This window comes from Bacillus rossius, chromosome 3, assembly GCF_032445375.1.
Source record: "Bacillus rossius redtenbacheri isolate Brsri chromosome 3, Brsri_v3, whole genome shotgun sequence".
Classification (NCBI taxonomy): Eukaryota; Metazoa; Arthropoda; class Insecta; order Phasmatodea; family Bacillidae; genus Bacillus; species Bacillus rossius.
The window spans coordinates 175,441-202,060 of NC_086332.1; the positions used below are offsets into that span (position 1 = coordinate 175,441).

Below are 26,620 nucleotides of genomic sequence, written 5' to 3' on the forward strand. Positions count from 1 at the left end.
AGCCTTCTGTGTGTGTATGGATTTTTTGCCCTATGCCTGGTAGTAATTTTATCTTGGCTGGATCTGCAAAAATCTAGTTAAATTTGGTTAGGGTTTATCTTGAATTTAAAGTCCTGTAAGTTGCTCTTAAACCATTTCATAAAAACCATAAATCACAAACATCTCTCCAGTTGCTGTCATAGGTTTTTCTAAGGATTCTAAATTGTTTAGGCTAAGCCTGTTTCTTCTGCAGAAATTGATGAACCAATAATGCTAGGACAAATGTTTTTAAATGAAACTTTTAATACATAGACTTCTATGTATTATTTACATCAAGAACATAATGTTTGCTAAGGGCAAATCTCTATTTTGCCATTGTTTTCAAATCCTCTGCCAACTGAAGTCCGTTGTCCCTGGAAAGAGCAGTTGGGTGACGTATCTTGAGATCTTGTTTATGTTTAGCGATACCAGAACTAGAGCAAATAACATCTCATCCTCTAGAATTAGGCAGGGCCAAAATAACACCTTTCTGTGAGTGTTAGGTCTGATTTCAACATTAGAGATAATTTGTTCTAATCATATTCACAAATCACTCTCATTATATGTTACAGCCTAGTATAACTTCCAGTTAAACTTGGCCTATAGGCCTAACCTTGTCATTCATGTCTGCCATGCATATGTTTGATCTTTCTGATGTTGCAAACCTAGGACCATCATTATAAATCTTCTTACTTAAACCAACAGCTTCTTCCTTATTTTATTTGGCTACTGCCCTGAAGAGGTATGTTTTTTTCAGTGTTCAATACGTTATCTTCAGAAAAAATTGTCTCTCCTTCCCTACTAAATATATATCATGCAACACATCTTTATCCTTGCATTTTCTTCCTTGTACCTTTAGATTTATAGTTTCATTGTTTATACTTGAATTACACAACTTGTACTTACATCTGTATTTTATTTACGCTAGTTAGTAAATAAATAAACATTTTTGGTGAAATGGGTATGTTTGATTCCTCAAAACAAACTTTATACAGAAAATGACAATTCATTTGAAAGTTCTTTTCTCAAACCCAGGTGCCCTTGAATAAAACTGGCTGTCTCATGAAAACCACAACTGATATCAATATGAAAAACAAAAATTATTCTGAACACATTGACACGAACCCCGCTCGCTACCTCTATGAAAATTTACGTGATTTTAGTATTGTTCGGGATCTCAGGGTAGGATCGGCCTTGTGGCTAGAGGTAGTGGTTCAACGCAGTAGGGCCCCCCGAGCTGTTATGGCCACTCGGGACGCCTGAAAAGAACAAGAAAATACCGGCTGATGTCTGATTAATTTATGACGGCACAGCCCTATACATAGTGCTGCCCGTCCTGGCTGTAACGGTTGTCCAAAATTGAATCGTAGCACGCGCTACCACTCACTTAGTGGCGGCTCACGATTTTATTACCCGGTAAGGTCATACACTTGGACATGATGCGGTGATTACAAAAACAAACCCTAACATGACACACTAAAATCCTGATCAAAAATACATTCCACAATTACAATTACGTATCACAACAAACGCTCGTCTTGGAGCACTGAATGATTAAGTTAAATACCACTCGGTAAGTCGAGGCCGACCACGGAACTGAAAGAAAAAGGTTTGCGAAAAATTACAACTATTGAAACTAGTGAAAATAAGAATTGCTGGTCCTGTGTTGTGCGGAGGCTGCCGGCCTCTATGAGCTCCGGAAGAATACTGCCGCTCTCACCGCGCGCAACCCCCCCCCCCCCCCCCCCCCCCCCCCGCGCGCGCGCGGAAACGTTTGATTTTCGCGGGAAACTGAACCGGGCAGGTTTGGGACAAGGCGCACTGTGAAACATAATTTTGGAGAAAATGAAGTGTTAAATAATGAAAATAATGTCTAATAATATCCTGTGGAAAAAAATACATACATTACATTTGTTGTAGTTCGGCGGAGGGATATGCCACACCCGGCCGGATCCTTCCGTCGACGTAGCACTTGTTACCTGGCGTTCGCCCCGTTGCACTTTCTACACTCCGGTGCGCGCGCCTTCGTGAGACGTTGATAAGGCATAGCGGTCTATGCGACATAGAGGAGCATTGGCGGTAGGCGTCAACACACACAAAAACCCTTGTTAGATGCCACAATAATTCTTAGCAGATTTTATGCATTAAGAGAGGGAAAAAAATGTGATTCACAACAAATTCAATGACTTATTCCATTTTTGCAATATCTGTAAACTTTTCGGTGAAAAAAAAAAATTAAAATACATCTTCAGTAAATAACATTGAAACAGCCTTCAGACATTGGACTTTTAAGCTTCACTATTAAGAGACTTGTGTCACTGTTGACTTTGTGCACACAGGAAGCACCAGAAAAAACCACCCTCTGTGTCACGAAACAATCCGCTGGAAGTCGGACGTCCCACTGACGGAGGGGCAACTGCGCAGCAAGCGCGATGAGTTCTGGGACACGGCCCCGGCGTTCGAGGGCCGCAAGGAGATCTGGGACGCGCTGCGGGCCGCGGCGGTAGCAGCAGAGTCCTCCGACTACGAGCTGGCCCAGGCCATCCTGGACGGGGCCAACGTGTCCGTTCCTAATGGTGACCACTTCGCCTCTATATCTACACCTGTTCACCTGTTCACATGTTTCTGTGCCATTAGTTAACACTTATATAGTTTTTTTATGTTATAAAGATTGTGGGTGCCAATGGTATGTTAAAATTTATAAATTAATGGTCATAGTAAAGTAATAAATAGTGAAGAAATGATCTTTATGAGCCTTCTGGAATGATTATCTTTCATTTAAATATAAAGACCAGTAAGTACCCTTACTTAATAATATGCTCTTGAAACATGTTTATCTTAATAGGAGGCTATCTGTAATAATATCAAGCATTACATAATTTTGGTTTATACACAAGTAAATTTGTCATCGAAGAGTTTGTTTGTTTGAATGCACTAATCTCAGGAACCACTGGTCCGATTTGAAAAATTCTTTCAGTGTTGTATAGTACATTTATCGAGGAAGGCTATAGGCTATATTATATTATCAATAACATTAGGGATCCTTACTAAAAGTCCAATTTAGAATCAAATGCGTTGGAGGGGGTTAGATACAACATGCAGTACACGTACGAAGTGTGTGTTGACAATGCCGCAGGTGCTAGATTGCCTATTAACATTGTTGCCACGCACTAGATGCCTTATCATTCTTAATTTTTCCATACAAGTAAAAAACACCCGTGTGATATTAACAACGAAGCAATCAGTACCCTCATTAGAGTTCAATTCGTATTTAAATACTTTTTATCACTTTAAATCGCAAACCTAAACTATTGTTTTTTTTTTTCCTCTCTCTGTGTTTAATTTGTTTTTTTATTGCCCTTTTTTTCAAGTATATATATTTTACAGATTTGAAACTTCACAGTAATGTTTCTTATGTTACGCAGGATGATATTTTCCGAAAATTAGATCCCATGGGTGGTTAAAACCAGGCAGCAGTGGGTACTTTGTTTGCATGAAAACAGGATTTTGCATTTTCATGCCTTCTGCGTCTCCATGGCAACGGGCATCGCGCGGTAGTGGCGTACCCACAAGGAGGGGCATGTATAATGAGCGGCGCAAGAGTGATCTGCCTGTAGACTGCCATAGCGAAGTACTGGTACATCAGTTGTACGTTGCGTGCACGAGTCGGGAAACCATCGGTGCTATTCATTTTCTCTCCGGTACATTATACAGCATTGTAATAAATTTTCACTGAATTTCTTTTATTTACCATTACTGTAAATGGGAGATGTGGATTAATTTTTTTTTCCATTAGTATAGCCGTGCGAAGCCTGGTTGGGCAGCTAGTCTTTAATATTTTCGAAACTCTAGAACATTTTTTTTTTCTTCCAAAACATTCACATTTAATAAATATTGCACTAGTGTAGAGACAAACCAACCAATTTTAATCATGATTGATACTTTACTTAAACAAAACACAATAGGCTCCGAACACAAAATTTTACACACAATAACATTGTCCTTAAATTACTTATAAACTATTCCAAAATTCTTATAATGATTACAAATAGTTACAGAAAGCTCCGCTAGATTTATGCAATTACAGTGAAATTCCGTTACAACGTATTTCAGAATAACGTATCTTTCAGTTCAACGTATGATTTTAAATTCCCGCTCAAAACACCTATGTAAACAATGAAAAAATATTTCACTTTAACGTTAAAAACGTATCCTACCTTTCAATACAACGACCATTCTTTTCCAGTTATCAGGAAAATTTTACATGATAGTTACTGATTTTGTGCAGGGGTTTTTTAATATAAATGTACATTAAAATTTATTTTTATCACTTTCAAGAATCGTTAACAAGTATAAAACCTAAAACGTAAACAAACATTGTATCAACGATTCATAGAATCATAGTACAGTATAATGCGCCATTCGTCCTCCTCCATGGATCACACACTTAGTGCACGAGACGATCTAAACAATCGATTGCTGTCTCGCCCCTCTTCAAGACAATTGTTTTTAGCTGCGCCATCTTTTGGTTATTTATAGAGCACGTTTTAAAAGTTTCAATTACCGCAGATACAAACGTTAAATAAAAATTATATTTTAAATTATATACAAAATAGAAAATCCAATAATGCTAATTTATGCAGGTTAATTTTTGAACTTTTTGGTGTCACAACATGGCCGACACGCTTTGTTTTGCCATGAAGGTCGGAATGTTGCCTGGCACAGCCATGCTCTCGACTCACACTACTAGTGCGGAGCTATGGTTATCTATGGATAAGAGGTTTGTTTACGTTTGACGTGGCACGAGGAAAACAATATTGTTGATTGAATATTTTATTTTAATCAGGATGGATGGCCAAAAAGATAAAAAGAAACGCAAGCCGTTTACTTTGAAGGAAAATGTGGAAATTTTAAAAGAAGTTGACAACGTCAGGAAAAATGAAGATGTGGCACGGTCGTTTGGTTTGGTTCCCACTACACTGTCAACAATAATAAAAGATCGCGAAAAAATTATTAAACTGTATGAACTGTCATCTTTATCTGCTGGTCGCAAGAGACTTCGCCTAGGAGATGACGAGGGAATTCTATCCCAATAAATGTACATATCTGCAAAATAGTTTAACCCATTTGTCATTTTGTATATGTTGGCCTAGAATTTAGGCTACTGTATTAAGTTCACATGGTTGCTACAGGACTAGAAAACCGGGAAATGTCAGGGAAATTAAAATGGTCAGGGAATTCCGGGAAATGTCAGGGAAAATTCTACGAATTCTGGAAATTTTAAAGTTGCTTATAATTCAAACAAAGCTTTGTTTTGATGCGCTCGTACCGCTACCGAACGACTCCGCTAAAAGGCTGCTGCTTAAGGCACACAGCAACTGCAACTTTTTTTTTTACTTGGTCTACGATTGTCCGTTGCAATAGGCTGTTACAACCACCCACCATAACTTCTGGCCAATCCAGGCACTCGTTTGTTCACTAGCGAACCCGGCCTTCATTTATTCGTGTTTTGATCCTTTTTAATTTGCCCTTGAGACTTTGTGTTTTGTTCCGTTCCATGCAGTGAACTACAGAACGGGCATGGCGTCGTTTATCTTTTGAAGGCTATTTTCACGTGGAATAAGATGAATACAAAGCTTATTACGTGAATTTAAAGGCTTTGTTTCAGGTGAAGTTAGTTTTTGATGCGATCATAAGAAAATAAAGTGCATTTTGATAAAGAAGCAATACCAATTCTCATTTTGAAAACTACCAAGCTGATACGAAAACACGTGGCTTTTGTGTGCGGTTATGTTTTTGCATTTTTTCTAACTATTTTTTTAATTACTTTTTTTTTCAACCATTATAATCCGTGAGTTCTGTTGCGTGACACTTACATTGTGTATAAAAAAAATATGCATAACTGAACATGTTTTTCCCCAGAATCATTAGTTAACATTGTAAGAATGTAAGAGTATTGCATGTTGTAATGCTGCTATTGTAATTCTCTAAGTAGGCCCGTTATATTGCTAGGTGTGAATTTGTAATAGTTTTTGTATTTGTGTAGTAATATTTTTTTAAGAATTCGTAAACAATAATTTTTTAACCTAACCTGAAAATATTAATATGTACTTTTTTTTAGCTTAGAGATGTCGAAGAAAACTACTTTTAAGGAGAATTGGCTCAAGTAGTCACAGTTTCAGCATATCAAACACTCTGCTAAAAACATAAATTCTGCGTACTGCACTTTGTGCTACAAAAGTATTCAATTCAGCAATATGGGCCGAAGAGCTTTCACCAGCCATGTCAAAGGAAAAAAAAAAACACATTCACAATTCTGCCGTCAAAATAACATAATAAAAAAACCTTATTTTACCTCATGTTGAAATTTTTATATTACATTTAATCATATGCACGTTAATATTTATGGTATGAACTTCATAAGAAAGTCAGGGAATTTTTCTCTTAAATTTCTGGAAAACAGGGAAAAGTCAGGGAATTATAAGATTCTATTTCTGTAGCAACCATGGTTCAGTAATTTTTTTTTAATTCTTGTTGTTTTACAAATATTTGCTTCCAAGCTAATGTAACATTTGATCCCCTACTACTTTATTTTTAAAAATTCAAAAATACAAGGTTTAAAGGTAACTTTCAGAATAAAGTATGTTCATTACTAAGTATAAAAGTTGAGGCTTTATTGATGTACTTTGTAACGAGATTCTACTTATCCATGAAATTCAGGCTTAGAGTATACAGTAACTTCTTTAGTAAATTATAATTTGGGACTGTTACAGCTTGAAAACTTTAGTTTTTTTATTTTTTTTTTATTTTTATAAATAAGGGAAAGCTTTTAGTTCCAAAAGAAACAAATCTCATGTATTTATTAGTAACAGTACTAATACCCAAAACCTTTCATGTAGGACCTTTTCTGCTCAACAAATGTGCTCGCAACTCTGGTGGCTTCCTTACCTATACATAGGTATAAAATAATAAAATTAAAGCCTCATTAAACTATAGCCTTTCTCTCTGTTTGCAGCCCCATTCCTTTAGAAGTTTGTATGCTCACACTGTTGTAAAAGTTGTCTTGTATGGTTTTAGTGATCAGATATTTTGTCCAATTATTTTACCTGACTTTGGATCTGTCAAGGAGTAGCAATTATTTTGCATGATCCAGACTATACAATATGGATTACTTTATAGAAGAGATATATAATTACATATACAGGGACCGGAAAGTTACTTTTAAAAAGTAACTCAGTTACAGTTACAAATACTCCATTGGAAATGTAACCCTGTTACAACTACAAGTTAACTACTGAAAATAAACCAGTTACAGTTACAGTTCTGAGAAAAGTAACTGTAAGTTACTTTAACAGTTACTTTGTGAAAAACTAAAAATGTGATACATAATATTGTTATAATTAAAAGTTAATATAACATATTGTGTTTAGTAAAGATATATGTTTATTTAAACTGAAAACATTTAAATAGCTCTTAAATTACATTGAGTAATTAGTTCACACTACAAAATTGTTCGCAGCACCACACAACAAGCACTTCACAATAAGGTTACTTTTATCAGTGGACCGAACTTCGAAAAAATTAGAATATGAAGGCCACGACTTGATGTAAGTTTTTGGACATACGCCATTGCTAAGAACTTTTTCTGTTGAAGAAAAACTAATAAATAAAATAAATAAATAAAAATAAAAATAAAAATACTCAAAAAAAGATACAAAAAACACACAAAATTAAGCAAACAATTGCTGTTGTCAACAAGGATATGAACACCACAAAATATTCCGAAACAGGAATATGGTCATCAATAAAATTCACATATGAAAAAGAAACCAAAGGTAGCATTCCTTTCCTGGATGTACTAGTCAGCAGAAAAAACAACAGCCTGGAAACAAAAGTATACAGGAAACCTACGCACACAGGCCAATACCTTAATTTTGCATCCAACCATCCCAAAACAACAAAAACTGGCATAATTCACACACTAACCAACCGAGCTGAGATTATTTGTTCTGATGAGAAATCTATTGCGGTTGAACACAATCATATAAAAAAAGAACTCATAGCCAATGGTTACCCTGTCAACACCATCAAACAGCATTTGAAATCCAACAAAACACTCAAATCCACAGAAACTGAGAAACCTGCAGGAACCCTAGTTATTCCATATGTTCAAGGGCTTTCAGAAAAAATAAGACGCCTAGGAAATAAATATGGACTTCAAACAGCATTCCATTCTAAATCTACTATTAAAAGTATTGTTACCAAGGTGAAACCAGCCACAGAAAAATTACAAACTCACAACTGTGTGTATCAAATCCCCTGTGAATGTGGCCACATGTACATAGGTGAAACTGGCAGAGCTCTATCCACCCGAATCAAAGAACACAAAAACAACTGCAAGAAGGGTGAAACCCTAAAATCCAGACTTGCTGAACATACATGGGAAAATAGCCACAAAATTCTCTGGGAAGACTCCACACCACTCATACAGGAATCCGATAAAATAAAAAGGAAAATCAAAGAATCAGCCTTCATTATTAGCAATAAAAATATTTTCAGCCAGCAGAGCATTGAATTAAAAAATATGTGGATCCCTTTGATAAAGAGAGAAACATCCCTGCAGCACAAAACAATAGCCAATACTCAACCCACCATAACCAATCCGCTTTAACTACATGGTGCACAGCCAATGGGGAGACAGCCCGTCTGTCATTGGCTGAGCAAGATGTAGCCCTTTCTCTGATAAATACCCTCATTTTCCAGCCCCTTCTCAGTCGCACCTGTGTTTCCGTGCCATGTGCGTCTCTGCCTGAGGACGGGAGCAGATAACAGTTCCCGAAACGTCGCTTGTTTCTGTTTAGGTAAAACTATTGTATTTGTTTGTTTTTTCGTTTTGTCATGTTTTTTGTCTCGCTTCAACTGTTGTGCTGAATTATTTTGGGTTTCAATATTTTTGTGTTGTCATCATTTGTGGGGATTTTTTCGTTCTCTTAGTACATTTTTCTTTGTTTTTTCTTTGTTTGCTGACCATATTCCTGTTTCGGAATATTTTGTGGTGTTCATATCCTTGTTGACAACAGCAATTGTTTGCTTAATTTTGTGTGTTTTTTGTATCTTTTTTTGAGTATTTTTATTTTTATTTTTATTTATTTATTTTATTTATTAGTTTTTCTTCAACAGAAAAAGTTCTTAGCAATGGCGTATGTCCAAAAACTTACATCAAGTCATGCACTCCCATTGCACAAATCTTTTAAAGATAACATGAAGGCCACGGCAACGAAAATTCTGGACTGCTTTCTAGGCTTCTCGTTTCATTCGATTATGTCACTGCTTTCGCTCATGTGCACAGGTAGGTTAATTAATTAAACAGCACAGCAGTAAACCCGCATGTCGCAAATATTAAATAAATGACAATCAAAATACGAGCGCAGGCTAGCCAACAGCAGTTTTACAAGTACAAGCAATACCATCGCAAATAATATGCTTGTCGGGATTTTCGTTCTGGGATTGAAAAAATCAACAAATCGTTGTTCGTTCAATAAGAAATACATTAAAAAAATGTAACACAAGAAGTAACGACAATTATCGTTACTTTAAGGCAGAAAAATGTAATTCAGTTACAGTTACTGAAAACCTAATATATTGCGTTACCACGATCGTTACCATAAAAAGTAACTGTTACAAATAACGTCGTTACTAGTAGCGCGTTACTTCCAGTCCCTGTACATATATACATACACACATGTGTATTGAAATTCCAAAAATCTGAAACATACATTTTTTGCTCACAGTAAAGTGATAAATAGTGAGAACTTACCTTTATGAGCCTTCTTGAATGATTATCTTCTTTATTTTGGTATAAAGACAAGTACCCTTACTTAATAATGTGCTCTTGAAACATATGTACCTTGTTAGGAGGTTCTGTTTTATACATGTTTTTTTGTAGTTTCACCTCATGAACACTCAAGTTGATTAGTTTTATTTAATATTTTCTAAAATCAAAAACTTTATTTTTTCTACCAACGACATCACATTCAATAAACATTGTACTGGCATAGAGAAATACCTCACAAATTAACTAATTTAAATCACGATTGTACCGTACCTTAAACAAAACCAATTGGACAAAATTTACACTCATTAAAAATAGATCTGAGAACTCATAAACTATTCCAAAATTCCTGAAATGAGTTTGAATCATGACGTTGAGAATAAAGCTGGTAGTAAGAGCAGTGTTGGTGGCGCTGGGCTGTTGCAGGCTTCCTGACGGAGTGCTACGACGAGCTGGGCGCGCGCTACCAAGTGCCTGTGTATTGCCTGTCCTACCCGATCAACATAGTGAAGGAGGACAGTGGGCGGGACTCCCCGGCCGAGTGCTCAGGTGCGTGTGCAAGTGGCATGCCCCGGCGTTATTCCCGCAATTCCTAGAGCAAGTTCATCCAAGAGGTGTTTGGCAGCAAATATTGTTTAGCAGGAACATAGATAAAATTTAACACAAACATGGGCGAAAATAAAAAATTTACGTTTAAAGCTGCAGCTTTCTGCTGTAATAATAAATACAGTAGAATCTCGTTATAGCGAGCACGGTAATAGCGAGAACACGGCTATAACGAGGTATTTTTGAGGAATTTACGGCGTGAGCGCTTGAAGCGCGCTTTTGTTATTTGTCTGCTTTATCTCCACCCCTCTCGCTCGCTATTAGACATCTTGCCGTTGACGCCTGTCACATTATTCAGCCTTGCAGTCGCCACCTAAGTGCGTGGCTTTAAAAATAGAATCCTATTCTTTCTTTCTTTTATCAAACTTCCGTTAGTTATCTGTGCCGTCTGCCGTGTGTAGACAAAGTTTGAGATTGGAACAGAAACAACATAAGAAAGTATTTTTTACAAATTAGAAATATGTTTTTGTTTTTATAATCGCGTATTTTCACGTTTTTTTATTGTTATCTTAAAAGAGATAATATTAAAAAGCCACTCTAATGAGATTTAATTGTTTCTTGGTTAACAAAAACTATTATCAAACATTGTTAATTGTTTATATTCTATTTATTATTATTTACGCGACGGCATACTGTACGCGTACGCAATACGACTGGATTCGTTGCTGCAACATAACATAGCATGTTATGCGGTATCAGAAGTAACGAGTAACGTAACGATAGTAACGAGTACTAATTGTTATAGTAACGAATACATACTGGTACACATTTTTTCGTTACTTTTACACCTCTAGTAGGCACTACCGTATTTATTTCCGAATCGCTAGGGCAGTTTTCTTGTAACTTTTGTTTCGGTCAGTTGTTGCGGTATCTGTCCGGGAAAGGGGTGGTGATGGTTTGAGTTTAATCCCAAATTTATTTTCAAAAAAAGTTGACAGGTTTCTTTAAATGAAAAAAGTATAGTTTTCCAGCGACTATTTCGTTTGAGGCGTACGTGCGTTGCCGCAGACGCACTCCTGCTTTTTTGTAAGGAATTAAATCATCGTGCTACACTAGCACCACCTGTTAGCAACATCCCGAACCAACATGGCCGCCAGCAGACTGCCCGCGTCGACAATAGATAGCAGGACAATGCTGCGTCGGCTGCGGGCTGAGATGCTATACTTACGTGGATGGTAGGGTATTCTGGTTATTTTGACGCAATCGGTGATCACATCCGTACTTATGGGGTATCGTTTTAAAGAGAATTCACACATCTGCTCACAGAAATTAAGATTTCGTTAATATAACCTGTTATTTTCCAATTATACAGGTTTAAACACAATTTTTATGTTATTTTCGGTTAATTTTAATTTTTGGGGGCCAAAATTTGTCCAATTCTGTTATAACGAGGACACGGTTATAGCGAGGATCAAACCCGGAACCGTGACACCTCGCTATAACGGGACTCTAGTGTAATAAACAGAAGCCATGACCTAAAACTAATGCTTTGATTTGTTACGTGAAAAGACTGGAGGCTCTATTGCAGTATAAAACCAATAAAATAATGTTGAGCATGGAAGAAAATGGACTAGCTGATAGTATCATAATTTTTTTTTAGTTTCTTAATAAATAAGATTTTTAAGGGCTGTGTACCTTAAGAAGAGAACATATCTGTGTATTAAAATTTTATTATTACAAATTTTATTAGATATATTTTTTCTACAGCCAGTTGTAACGTTGCAAGGCCACTGCCCTCCCAGCTAAATCATTTTCTTTTAAACTCTTTTTTGTATATGTAAGTATTAATAAGTCAATGTTTTTTGAGCAGTATATAGTATATGTATTCTGAATGAGTATAAGCAGACATTATGGATATTAATATATGTTGTAAATAAGGTTTGCCTGATATTTACAGTTCTTGAAAAGCTTTTCTAGTGATATTTTACCATTTTTAAGGGTTGATATTTGCACTTGCTGTGTGTTTTAAGAATGTACGTTGTATTTTAACAGACATTTTAAATCATTACTATTTTCTATGTAATTGTTCACAAATAAGCCGTTGTACTGGATTTTTGCCTGTTTTGGCCTACTTTTCAGGTTTTTCTAAATAAGTGTAATTTTGTCAAGTAATTTGAATAATGATTGCTGTTTTTAACTTTCATTAACATATTGCATAATGGTTCTATAACAAGGAACTGTGTCTGTGGCGGATGTAAATAGAGATAAAGAGGGATATGAGATTTGTAAGAAAGAGTGAGACAGACACTGGGATTCCCTGCCAACAGAGACAAAAGCTAGGACTCCTCACTAGTCATGGGAACTGAGTGATAACTGCTGTCTCACGGTGTGGGAGAGAGAACGAGAATGTAAAGTCCCTGGCTCTGTGTATAGAAAACTGTTTTCAATTTATGTCTTGTATTCCTATTGGCTTGTGATTTGTAGTGTGAATGAAGTGCATGTGTGATTGGTCGGTGAGGTCATGTGACTTCTCCTCCCTGTGTGAAGGACACAGTGCCATGAGTTCACCAGTCGTCTGTCGATCGTAGCACTGCGAAGGCGCGTTTCAGCGGCGTCTCACAAAAAATGTAGTTAAGTTTGGGAGAAATAATTAAACGTCGGTGGTTAGAGCCATGCCGGAGTCTTAAAAGATTAACCTATTGTTTTATTTGTTATTTCGAACATTTAATTATAAATTGTGACCATCATCGTCGGCATTTCGGCTCGTGGCTACTGCGGTTAGCCAGGGGAGGTCAGATTGGTGGCCACACACTTATCGTGTACTTCCAGAAAGATTTTGCGAAAAGACTTAGTCTACGTTATTTTTTGATAATTCTCATCGCCCGAGTAGTGAGCAATTCTCGAAAGTCGGATGTACTAGTTGAATGAGGGATAGAACTGTTTGAATGTGATTGGATGCAGTTGTTTCGTCTTTCGAAAAAAAAAAACTTTCAACGGAAGTTTGCTTTTTATTTCATAAAGCGAACTGTTACACAGTATGAAAGTGATTTACTAAAAGTGAGTAGTAAAAAGATAAGATTGATAAGTGGAAAGGAACTTTTGGAACTCAAAATTCATAATGGGGAGATTACTGTCTGGAAGGTTCTCTATGATTAATTTAATCTGGGAACGTGTTTTATAGTACTGAAACAATAAAGATACTGGAGAGGATTTTTATTGTTTATGTTAGTAATTGTTATTATGTGTAAACTGTTTTTATCCTTGGCACTGTTATAATTTTGGATGTGCCCTTATGGTTTGCTGTATTATTTGTACCAATGCTGTCTTTTCTTAAAATTGTCTGTTGATTGCTACTCTCATATTTTAAACAGCAACCTTCCTACTTGATAAATAGTTAAATTTACAATTTTGTTATGTTATCTTATAGTAAATTGTACTTGATAAATTGTTAAATTTACATTTTATTAAGTTATCTTATAGTAAATGCTAAGGTTAGTTTTCTTTCATACAATTTAAGTAACAGTTTGTTATTCTTTCTAGGAAGCAGTTATAAGTTCACCAGTTGTTTTATAATCATAATTTATATTATCTCATGCGTTACCATTTATTTTAAGGAATTGCTACCTTTGCAGTGAATAAGCCCTTTAATCTATTTTTACATGTTGGTGTGTCAATTTACATTTTTTGGTGCTTTAATATATTATTTTTATTGCTTGTGTGTCTTTGTGCGTAAATAAGAACTGCAATCTAATTTCTTCTGTATGTAATTTTTCTAGCCATGGTTTTTTGTCTGGGAAGTTGATGCAATAGTGTAGCCGATGATGAGAGGGACAGAGCTCAGAGACTGTGGGAAAAAGCGTTGGAAGGCATCAGGCAACTGTTGCTATGTGCCGGATTCAGCACCCGGCCAGGGATTGCATCGTAGCAGATCAAACTAGTAAAATAACTTTTTTTGCAAATTTATTTTGTATTTAATTCACTTGCAGACAAACTTAACAATTGTTCAGCTCAACCATTCCAAAGCTCATAAACTGTCCTTGAATCAGGTATCACTCCGCGGGACCCGCTGTGCACGCGGCCTCGTGCGACACACGTTATCGACACAAGGGCAAGAATGGTGTTGTGTTGCACAACCGAAGTAGACACAATGTCTGAAAAAACTTGCATCAGTTTATAGTTTTTGACAGCAGTAACTCAAGCACCTCTGCATATGTCACCACCGAGATTGCATCTAAAAAACTAATTCACACTTAAAAGTTTTCCAGTGCTTGTGGCAGACAAAACAATTCAACAAACTTTTTTTTAAATTTTTGAAAGGAGTAATTTTGAGCCACTTTCTCGCTCAACAGCTGAATGTAACCATTGCAAGATTTGCACTTGTGTGGCTTTCTTTGAAAGGGCTAAGACAGATCATTACCCTCTAGCTTCGGGAAAGCCTTGAGACTGGGAAATAAATAATTTAAGGTTAAATGAAGAGTCATTGGTACGACTTACATTAGCCGGGTCACAGTCAGGTTGAGGCTTGGATGATGCCTCCCAGGAACCTCGTATGTGCTGGATTTATTTGAACATAGTTTTTTCATGATCTCGAACATTTTGAAAGGCACCTCATTTTCTTCCAGAAAATCACCAAATCGGTGTGATGTAACAAGTAAACCCATACACCCGTGGCCAAACATGCCATGGTGACATGCAAAAAAAAAATCACAGAGAAAACTGCTTCTAGAAAAACAGTGAGTGCAGGTTTGAAATGTTTTGTGATGGTACCTTTGTCGGAGGATGTTTCAAACCTGCTTACAATGATACAATAGCACATGCAAATTAACAGCTGGATTCCTTCTGATTAGGACATCTGGCAGCTCCAGTGTGCGAAGGCTGATGAACCAGGGAACTGGACAAGACAATATTTGTTTATAACATACAACTCCAGTTTAAAAGGATTGCCACCCCAGAACAAACTGTATTTATTTATTTATTTATTTATTTATTTATTTATTTATTAGTTTCTGTAAATAATGATTCAAGAACCAGGGTTTAAATAAACTCAGTGACACAAAATTTTATATTGAATAGTTTGACATCCAATCAAAAAATGGGTGCATGTACTTAGGTACGCGCGTGAGAAGTTGTACTTCTTTGGCATCATTAAAAAATAGTTTTTAATTGCATGCAAATAATTCTCCATGGTAGCGTAATATTCTCCATGGTAGCGTTAAACGTTTAACGCAACCTTGTTAGAAGTCGCATTAGAAGTATAACTTCAAAAAAAATTGCCAAAAATTACACACAAAAGATGTTAGACATGTTTGCGGGTGTAGTAAAACTACAAATTACTTTAAGGCAAGTCACTGTACTAGCTCAGACAAAATACTATATTGACAAGACAGGTATTAAAATAAACTTTTCGAAAACATCTGTTTTAATATAATGAAAAAAAAATTGAAATTGACATCAACAGTAATAAAAGCTTGCTAAATGACTAGAATTAGTAGGGAATACACAATCCACAGATCCAGATGTGAATATTAATTGCGTGTCAAAACATAGCTGAATAAGTCATTTTAAGACAAGGAAAATATAGGAGCAAAATTATTCAACATCTTTTTATATGGAATTTATTCGTGCACGCCAAGAAAGGAGTTAAATTAATCGTAAGGCTTAGATGAAAAATCGGACTGATTCAATGCAGAGGTTCCGATCATAGGTTCATACTGTATGATTAAGCAAACAAATTCAAAAGACAGAGTTACAAGAGAAAGAGCCTGATATGCAAACAGAATTTTGACGGTGGTAGCGGAAACACAGTTTAAACAACACATTGCCTGCAGAGTTTTCGGACTGAAGAGGTGTGTGGCCGGAGTTTGGTTTACTTTGAGGCTCTTGTTCTGCAGAGGTGTGTGGTCGGAGTTTGGTTTACTTTGAGGCTCTTGGTCTGCAGAGTTCTTGGACTGCAGAGGTGTGTGGCCGGAGTTTGGTTTACTTTCAGGCTCTTGGACTGCAGAGGTGTGTGGCCGGAGTTTGGTTTACTTTGAGGCTCTTGGTCTGCAGAGTTCTTGGACTGCAGAGGTGTGTGGCCGGAGTTTGGTTTACTTTCAGGCTCTTGGTCAGCAGAGTTCTTGGACTGCAGAGGTGTGTGGCCGGAGTTTGGTTTACTTTCTGGCTCTTGGTCAGCAGAGTTCTTGGACTGCAGAGGTGTGTGGCCGGAGTTTGGTTTACTTTCAGGCCCTTGGTCTGCAGAGTTCTTGGACTGCAGAGGTGTGTGGCCGGAGTTTGGTTTACTTTCAGGCTCTTGGTCTGCAGAGTTCTTGTTCTGCAGAGGTGTGTGGCCGGAGTTTGGTTTACTTTCAGGCTCTTGGACTGCAGAGGTGTGTGGCCGGAGTTTGGTTTACTTTCAGGCTCTTGGACTGCAGAGGTGTGTGGCCGGACTTTGGTTTACTTTGAGGCTCTTGGACTGCAGAGGTGTGTGGCCGGAGTTTGGATTACTTTGAGGCTCTTGGTCTGCAGAGTTCTTGGACTGCAGAGGTGTGTGGCCGGAGTTTGGTTTACTTTCAGGCTCTTGGTCAGCAGAGTTCTTGGACTGCAGAGGTGTGTGGCCGGAGTTTGGTTTACTTTCAGGCTCTTGGTCAGCAGAGTTCTTGGACTGCAGAGGTGTGTGGCCGGAGTTTGGTTTACTTTCAGGCCCTTGGTCTGCAGAGTTCTTGGACTGCAGAGGTGTGTGGCCGGAGTTTGGTTTACTTTCAGGCCCTTGGTCTGCAGAGTTCTTGGACTGCAGAGGTGTGTGGCCGGAGTTTGGTTTACTTTCAGGCTCTTGGTCAGCAGAGTTCTTGTTCTGCAGAGGTGTGTGGCCGGAGTTTGGTTTACTTTCAGGCCCTTGGTCTGCAGAGTTCTTGGACTGCAGAGGTGTGTGGCCGGAGTTTGGTTTACTTTCAGGCTCTTGGTCTGCAGAGTTCTTGTTCTGCAGAGGTGTGTGGCCGGAGTTTGGTTTACTTTCAGGCTCTTGGTCTGCAGAGTTCTTGGACTGCAGAGGTGTGTGGCCGGAGTTTGGTTTACTTTCAGGCTCTTGGTCTGCAGAGTTCTTGGACTGCAGAGGTGTGTGGCCGGAGTATGGTTTACTTTCAGGCCCTTGGTCTGCAGAGTTCTTGGACTGCAGAGGTGTGTGGCCGGAGTTTGGTTTACTTTCAGGCTCTTGGTCTGCAGAGTTCTTGGACTGCAGAGGTGTGTGGCCGGAGTTTGGTTTACTTTCAGGCTCTTGGTCTGCAGAGTTCTTGGACTGCAGAGGTGTGTGGCCGGAGTTTGGTTTACTTTCAGGCTCTTGGTCTGCAGAGTTCTTGGACTGCAGAGGTGTGTGGCCGGAGTTTGGTTTACTTTCAGGCTCTTGGTCAGCAGAGTTCTTGGACTGCAGAGGTGTGTGGCCGGAGTTTGGTTTACTTTCAGGCTCTTGGACTGCAGAGGTGTGTGGCCGGAGTTTGGTTTACTTTCAGGCTCTTGGACTGCTGAGGTGTGTGGCCGGAGTTTGGTTAACTTTCAGGCTCTTGGACTGCAGAGTTCTTGGACTGCAGAGGTGTGTGGCCGGAGTTTGGTTTACTTTCAGGCTCTTGGTCAGCAGAGTTCTTGGACTGCAGAGGTGTGTGGCCGGAGTTTGGTTTACTTTTAGGCTCTTGGACTGCAGAGTTCTTGTTCTGCAGAGGTGTGTGGCCGGAGTTTGGTTTACTTTCAGGCTCTTGGTCAGCAGAGTTCTTGGACTGCAGAGGTGTGTGGCAGGAGTTTGGTTTACTTTCAGGCCCTTGGTCTGCAGAGTTCTTGGACTGCAGAGGTGAGTGGCCGGAGTTTGGTTTACTTTCAGGCTCTTGGTCTGCAGAGTTCTTGTTCTGCAGAGGTGTGTGGCCGGAGTTTGGTTTACTTTCAGGCTCTTGGACTGCAGAGGTGTGTGGCCGGAGTTTGGTTTACTTTCAGGCTCTTGGACTGCAGAGGTGTGTGGCCGGAGTTTGGTTTACTTTCAGGCTCTTGGACTGCAGAGGTGTGTGGCCGGAGTTTGGTTTACTTTCAGGCTCTTGGACTGCAGAGGTGTGTGGCCGGAGTTTGGTTTACTTTCAGGCTCTTGGACTGCAGAGGTGTGTGGCCGGAGTTTGGTTTACTTTCAGGCTCTTGGACTGCAGAGGTGTGTGGCCGGAGTTTGGTTTACTTTCAGGCTCTTGGACTGCAGAGGTGTGTGGCCGGAGTTTGGTTTACTTTCAGGCTCTTGGACTGCAGAGGTGTGTGGCCGGAGTTTGGTTTACTTTGAGGCTCTTGGTCTGCAGAGTTCTTGTTCTGCAGAGGTGTGTGGCCGGAGTTTGGTTTACTTTCAGGCTTTTGTCAGCAGAGTTCTTGGACTGCAGAGGTGTGTGGCCTGAGTTTGGTTTACTTTCAGGCCCTTGGTCTGCAGAGTTCTTGGACTGCAGAGGTGTGTGGCCGGAGTTTGGTTTACTTTCAGGCTCTTGGTCTGCAGAGTTCTTGTTCTGCAGAGGTGTGTGGCCGGAGTTTGGTTTACTTTCAGGCCCTTGGTCTGCAGAGTTCTTGGACTGCAGAGGTGTGTGGCCGGAGTTTGGTTTACTTTCAGGCCCTTGGTCTGCAGAGTTCTTGGACTGCAGAGGTGTGTGGCCGGAGTTTGGTTTACTTTCAGGCTCTTGGTCAGCAGAGTTCTTGTTCTGCAGAGGTGTGTGGCCGGAGTTTGGTTTACTTTCAGGCCCTTGGTCTGCAGAGTTCTTGGACTGCAGAGGTGTGTGGCCGGAGTTTGGTTTACTTTCAGGCTCGTGGTCTGCAGAGTTCTTGTTCTGCAGAGGTGTGTGGCCGGAGTTTGGTTTACTTTCAGGCTCTTGGTCTGCAGAGTTCTTGGACTGCAGAGGTGTGTGGCCGGAGTTTGGTTTACTTTCAGGCTCTTGGTCTGCAGAGTTCTTGGACTGCAGAGGTGTGTGGCCGGAGTTTGGTTTACTTTCAGGCTCTTGGACTGCAGAGGTGTGTGGCCGGAGTTTGGTTTACTTTCAGGCTCTTGGACTGCAGAGGTGTGTGGCCGGAGTTTGGTTTACTTTCAGGCTCTTGGACTGCAGAGGTGTGTGGCCGGAGTTTGGTTTACTTTCAGGCTCTTGGACTGCAGAGTTCTTGGACTGCAGAGGTGTGTGGCCGGAGTTTGGTTTACTTTCAGGATCTTGGTCAGCAGAGTTCTTGGACTGCAGAGGTGTGTGGCCGGAGTTTGGTTTACTTTCAGGCTCTTGGACTGCAGAGTTCTTGTTCTGCAGAGGTGTGTGGCCGGAGTTTGGTTTACTTTCAGGCTCTTGGTCTGCAGAGTTCTTGGACTGCAGAGGTGTGTGGCCGGAGTTTGGTTTACTTTCAGGCTCTTGGTCAGCAGAGTTCTTAGACTGCAGAGGTGTGCGGCCGGAGTTTGGTTTACTTTCAGGCTCTTGGACTGCAGAGGTGTGCGGCCGGAGTTTGGTTTACTTTCAGGCTCTTGGACTGCAGAGGTGTGTGGCCGGAGTTTGGTTTACTTTCAGGCTCTTGGACTGCAGAGGTGTGTGGCCGGAGTTTGGTTTACTTTCAGGCTCTTGGACTGCAGAGGTGTGCGGCCGGAGTTTGGTTTACTTTCAGGCTCTTGGACTGCAGAGGTGTGTGGCCGGAGTTTGGTTTACTTTCAGGCTCTTGGACTGCAGAGGTGTGCGGCCGGAGTTTGGTTTACTTTCAGGCTCTTGGACTGCAGAGGTGTGTGGCCGGAGTTTGGTTTACTTTCAGGCTCTTGGACTGCAGAGGTGTGTGGTCGGGTTTTGGTTGACTTTCAGGCTCTTGGACTGCAGAGTACTTGGACTGCAGAGGTGTGTGGCCGGAGTTTGGTTTACTTTCAGGCTCTTGGTCAGCAGAGTTCTTGGACTGCAGAGGTGTGTGGCCGGAGTTTGGTTTACTTTCAGGCTCTTGGACTGCAGAGTTCTTGGACTGCAGAGGTGTGTGGCCGGAGTTTGGTTTACTTTCAGGCTCTTGGTCAGCAGAGTTCTTGGACTGCAGAGGAATGCGGCCGGAGTTTGGTTTACTTTCAGGCCCTTGGTCTGCAGAGTTCTTGGACTGCAGAGGTGAGTGGCCGGAGTTTGGTTTACTTTCAGGCTCTTGGTCTGCAGTGTTCTTGGACTGCAGAGGTGTGTGGCCGGAGTTTGGTTTACTTTCAGGCCCTTGGTCTGCAGAGATCTTGGACTGCAGAGGTGTGTGGCCGGAGTTTGGTTTACTTTCAGGCTCTTGGACTGCAGAGGTTTGTGGCCGGAGTTTGGTTTACTTTGAGGCTCTTGGACTGCAGAGGTGTGTGGCCGGAGTTTGGTTTACTTTCAGGCTCTTGGTCAGCAGAGTTCTTGGACTGCAGAGGTGTGCGGCCGGAGTTTGGTTTACTTTCAGGCCCTTGGTCTGCAGAGTTCTTGGACTGCAGAGGTGTGTGGCCGGAGTTTGGTTTACTTTCAGGCTCTTGGTCTGCAGAGTTCTTGGACTGCAGAGGTGTGTGGCCGGAGTTTGGTTTACTTTCAGGCTCTTGGACTGCAGAGGTGTGTGGCCGGAGTTTGGTTTACTTTCAGGCTCTTGGACTGCAGAGGTGTGTGGCCGGAGTTTGGTTTACTTTGAGGCTCTTGGTCTGCAGAGTTCTTGGACTGCAGAGCTGTGTGGCCGGAGTTTGGTTTACTTTCAGGCTCTTGGACTGCAGAGTTCTTGGACTGCAGAGGTGTGTGGCCGGAGTTTGGTTTACTTTCAGGCTCTTGGTCAGCAGAGTTCTTGGACTGCAGAGGTGTGTGGCCGGAGTTTGGTTTACTTTCAGGCTATTGGACTGCAGAGTTCTTGTTCTGTAGAGGTGTGTGGCCCGAGTTTGGTTTACTTTCAGGCTCTTGGTCAGCAGAGTTCTTGGATTACAGAGGTGTGTGGCCGGAGTTTGGTTTACTTTCAGGCTCTTGGACTGCAGAGTTCTTGGACTGCAGAGGTGTGTGGCCGGAGTTTGGTTTACTTTCAGGCTCTTGGTCAGCAGAGTTCTTGGACTGCAGAGGTGTGCGGCCGGAGTTTGGTTTACTTTCAGGCTCTTGGACTGCAGAGGTGTGTGGCCGGAGTTTGGTTTACTTTCAGGCTCTTGGACTGCAGAGGTGTGTGGCCGGAGTTTGGTTTACTTTCAGGCTCTTGGACTGCAGAGGTGTGCGGCCGGAGTTTGGTTTTCTTTCAGGCTCTTGGACTGCAGAGGTGTGCGGCCGGAGTTTGGTTTACTTTCAGGCTCTTGGACTGCAGAGGTGTGTGGCCGGAGTTTGGTTTACTTTCAGGCTCTTGGACTGCAGAGGTGTGTGGCCTGAGTTTGTTTACTTTCAGGCTCTTGGACTGCAGAGTTCTTGGACTGCAGAGGTGTGTGGCCGGAGTTTGGTTTACTTTCAGGCTCTTGGTCAGCAGAGTTCTTGGACTGCAGAGGTGTGTGGCCGGAGTTTGGTTTACTTTCAGGCTCTTGGACTGCAGAGTTCTTGGACTGCAGAGGTGTGTGGCCGGAGTTTGGTTTACTTTCAGGCTCTTGGTCAGCAGAGTTCTTGGCTGCAGAGGTGTGCGGCCGGAGTTTGGTTTACTTTCAGGCCCTTGGTCTGCAGAGTTCTTGGACTGCAGAGGTGTGTGGCCGGAGTTTGGTTTACTTTCAGGCTCTTGGTCTGCAGAGTTTATGGACTGCAGAGGTGTGTGGCCGGAGTTTGGTTTACTTTCAGGCTCTTGGTCTGCAGAGTTCTTGGACTGCAGAGGTGTGTGGCCGGAGTTTGGTTTACTTTCAGGCTCTTGGACTGCAGAGGTGTGTGGCCGGAGTTTGGTTTACTTTGAGGCTCTTGGTCTGCAGAGTTCTTGGACTGCAGAGGTGTGTGGCCGGAGTTTGGTTTACTTTCAGGCTCTTGGTCTGCAGAGGTGTGTGGCCGGAGTTTGGTTTACTTTCAGGCTTTTGGTCTGCAGAGTTCTTGGACTGCAGAGGTGTGTGGCCGGAGTTTGGTTTACTTTCAGGCTCTTGGACTGCAGAGGTGTGAGGCCGGAGTTTGGTTTACTTTCAGGCTCTTGGTCTGCAGAGTTCTTGGACTGCAGAGGTGTGTGGCCGGAGTTTGGTTTACTTTCAGGCTCTTGAACTGCAGAGGTGTGTGGCCGGAGTTTGGTTTACTTTCAGGCTCTTGGACTGCAGAGGTGTGTGGCCGGAGTTTGGTTTACTTTGAGGCTCTTGGTCTGCAGAGTTCTTGGACTGCAGAGGTGTGTGGCCAGAGTTTGGTTTACTTTCAGGCTCTTGGTCTGCAAAGGTGTGTGGCCGGAGTTTGGTTTACTTTCAGGCTCTTGGTCTGCAGAGTTCTTGGACTGCAGAGGTGTGTGGCCGGAGTTTGGTTTACTTTCAGGCTCTTGGACTGCAGAGGTGTGTGACCGGAGTTTGGTTTACTTTCAGGCTCTTGGTCTGCAGAGTTCTTGGACTGCAGAGGTGTGTGGCCGGAGTTTGGTTTACTTTCAGGCTCTAGGACTGCAGAGGTGTGTGGCCGGTGTTTGGTTTACTTTCAGGCTCTTGGACTGCAGAGGTGTGTGGCCGGAGTTTTGTTTACTTTCAGGCTCTTGGTCAGCAGAGTTCTTGGACTGCAGAGGTGTGTGGCCGGAGTTTGGTTTACTTTCAGGCTCTTGGTCAGCAGAGTTCTTGGACTGCAGAGGTGTGTGGCTGGAGTTTAGTTTACTTTCAGGCCCTTGGTCTGCAGAGTTCTTGGACTGCAGAGGTGTGTGGCCGGAGTTTGGTTTACTTTCAGGCTCTTGGTCTGCAGAGTTCTTGGACTGCAGAGGTGTGTGGCCGGAGTTTGGTTTACTTACAGGCCCTTGGTCTGCAGAGTTCTTGGACTGCAGAGGTGTGTGGCCGGAGTTTGGTTTACTTTCAGGCTCTTGGACTGCAGAGGTGTGAGGCCGGAGTTTGGTTTACTTTCAGGCTCTTGGTCTGCAGAGTTCTTGGACTGCAGAGGTGTGTGGCCGGAGTTTGGTTTACTTTCAGGCCCTTGGTCTGCAGAGTTCTTGGACTGCAGAGGTGTGTGGCCGGAGTTTGGTTTACTTTCAGGCCCTTGGTCTGCAGAGTTCTTGGACTGCAGAGGTGGTTGTTTCGAGATTGGCTTACTGTGAGGCTATTGGGCCTGCAGTAGTTTTTGGACTGAAGATGTGTGTGTGGCTGGAGAGTTATTTACTGTGATATTTTTGTCTTGCAGAACCGGTGGATGGAGGCACAGATCTAGTGTTGAAGCTGCGACTGTCATCTACTTGTGTTGATGTAAAGTTGCCTGTCTGCTCTAATGACTCTATCGCCATGGCCAAGAAGAAACTTCAGGTATTTTTTTTTATTTAATTTGATTTTTACATTTTAAAAATTGTATTACTAAATTGAGAATTATTGGGAATGATAGTGTCCTAAGATGTTCATTAGTTTGGCATTATATTTCTATGCATATATTGTGTGTGTAGCCTTAAGGTATAGACTTGATAGAAGATGCTGATCCATACAATTGTTTGAAGGGGACTGTGTCTGTTTAATTAAACTGTTTTGGACAAAAACTTAAATTAATTAAATGTTAATGTGTGATAATTCACAATATCAGAGAAAAATGTAAGGCAATCTCATCATATTAAAAAAGCTGGATATGTTGAAATGGTCATAGCTATGGCCTAAGAACTTAATATTTTTGTTCAACTTTGAAAACAATTTTGAAATACCACAAGCCTGGATCTGTGGTTTTTGTAGTGTCAGATAATTAAGTTCTATTTATTGTGTAAAATTGTAAGATTATCTTGGCAATTTATTTGGTTAAGTTTATATCTGGTATCTTCCATTATTGTTTTCTCATAAGAAGATAATAAATTAAAATTTCCTAACTTTTTTCTTTTTTACATTTTTTGCTTTTCACATATTTGTGTTCTAGTCAATTGAAATATTATTAACAAAAGGAGGGGAGGAAGGGGGGTGATCATACTATAGTTGCTGTCTTGGTTGGTATGGCAAGTCATTCATCAATTTTTGGTGTTTTGCTTTCATTTAAAATGTATTATTGACTCATATTTTGTTTTCCTTGAGCCTCGTAACCTGAAGTTTGAGTAAGGTTGGCACCTGCCTTAGGGCACAAAGCCCATAAGACCTCGAAACCTGTAGTTTTTCCTCCAAGAATGGTGATGAGGCAGAGAAACATTCTGCCTCCCTCTCGTGTACAGGCCACTCGTAGTCCCTTTCTCTCTTCTTCACACTGTCCTCTCTCAACCGGAGCAGCCCTGTGTGCCCTATGTCAGGCATTGTCCACTAGAGGTGGAGGTTTCTAGCTGTGATCCAATCACAGTCCAAGCACCTCTTGGTGTCTGCTCTAATGGTGTAAGTAATAATTGAGTAAACAGCATGTGCTGATTTAACGAATGCAAGTTGTTTGAAAACATGTACCCATAAAGAAACCAATTAATGAATTTATAGTAATTAATATAAATAAAGTATACTGCATAAAGAAAGTTTTGTTATAAAAACAATGATAAATCAAGTGATATATCGCCAAACTATAAAATGTTTTACTACTAAAATTAACGTTAAAAATAAAAATTCAAAAATTGCAAAAAAAAATGTTAATTATAAGGTACCTCTGAAATATTATATTATTTTCCTTTACTTCGTCAACAACTGCCATTGCTATGTAATGCTGCAAAATAGCTCCATAAAATATTATTACAATCATAATTTACAAATAAAATAGCTTTTCCTGTATTTATTGTGGTAGGAACAGGAGCTGTACTCTGTTGGCCAGTGAAGTAGTATTGGTGTTTAAATATGTAATGTTCAATTTTTCACAAAGTAAAAAAAAAGTAATAATAATAAATATATAAGATGGTAAAAGAAAAGGTGCTATTGGTTGTTTAAGAACAATCACAGTTTCACAGGAACTGAAGCTGTGTAGCTATTGGTGGTTTGGGAGCATTCACAGTTTAATGAAGTAGGAGCAATCACAGTTTCCATATTGACTGTAGTGCTAGTCGTGCCATTACTTGATGTCTGTGACTGATTCAAAGATGTGATTTTATGATCCATCTCTATGTGCTACTATTGGTTGTTTGGGAACAGTCACAGTTTCAAGGGAAGTAAAGCTGCATTTCATTTACTTGTTTGAGAGCAGTCACAGTTTACTGAAAGTTGCCCCGCCATTGGTGGTACGGGAGCAATCGTTGTTTCCAAGCTCCTGTATTTACCAGATCGGCGGGCGTGATCAATAATATTGGTACTCTGATCACAGTTGCTTGTACGATGAATCTCAGACTATGACTGCAATTTTTTGATATTTACAACTAATTAACAGGTTGTGATTTTGCGACACCTCTCTGGCGTCTACTATTCTCGGGAGGAACACTTGGCTGGTCTCTACCTGGCTGCCATTCTGTTGTGATTTTTTTCTCACAGTATTGAACTTTATTGTCTTGCTGTCCACAAACTGCACATAATATTTATGATGGTAGCACTTCCATGTATCAAGAGTTCCTTTCAAATAACTTCTCACTTATAAAATAAATGTGTTGAATTGAAAACAGTGGTTTGGAACATTAGACTGTGCCTTTGTTCAAAATTCTAGCAAGTTCAGTAAATAAGCTAAGTTAGTGATAACTGATAAGTGTTTTCACATTCTCATGATTTTCATTTATTTTGTACATTTATTTTGACACACAGCACATAAATACCGTGTTTTATCGCACAATGGTCGCACGCGTGCAAACGTCGCAACCATATTTTAGGCAGTCAAAATTGGGATAGAAAAACTTCTCGCGTAAACGTCGCTTGATGTTTTTGGTCCCGCTAGTAGATGCTGAGCGCTTTGTGTAGGTATCTTTTCTGTATAAAACTATGTATTTTAAAGTAGAAATCTAATATTTATTCGGTCATTACCACTTACTTAATAAATTAACAGAAAAATAAGAAGTTGTTTGACGTGTAAATTTTCTTATAAAGACGTTTTTAAACATAATTTTCTTTATCTGATTGTCTGCGTTGCCGCGGCGTACCGCTTATAAAAATGTAGCCAGCGCATCATTCATGTTTGGTTATGTTGCTTCCCGTATAGAGCGCGTGCACGTAGTCAAATATCAATATCTCGCCGAGTGCATACAACGAGCGCGCTCTCTGTCAGGTGCAGAGTTAACTACATTTGATAGCCCACATTCTTTCGTGGCAAGTGTGTACTACGACACGTTAGT

At 40.5% G+C, this 26,620-nt stretch overlaps 1 protein-coding gene across 1 annotated transcript in view; it reads left to right on the forward strand.

The window, feature by feature from the left end:
• The window catches only part of LOC134530044 (ubiquitin domain-containing protein 1), a 42,551-nt gene that overhangs the window by 9,568 nt on the left and 6,363 nt on the right, over positions 1–26,620 (forward strand). The window contains exons 2-4 of the mRNA XM_063364581.1: positions 2,358–2,594; positions 10,277–10,399; positions 23,617–23,735. Of these exons, the coding sequence (XP_063220651.1) occupies positions 2,358–2,594; positions 10,277–10,399; positions 23,617–23,735 (479 nt within the window). The remainder of the gene's footprint in view (positions 1–2,357; positions 2,595–10,276; positions 10,400–23,616; positions 23,736–26,620) is intronic.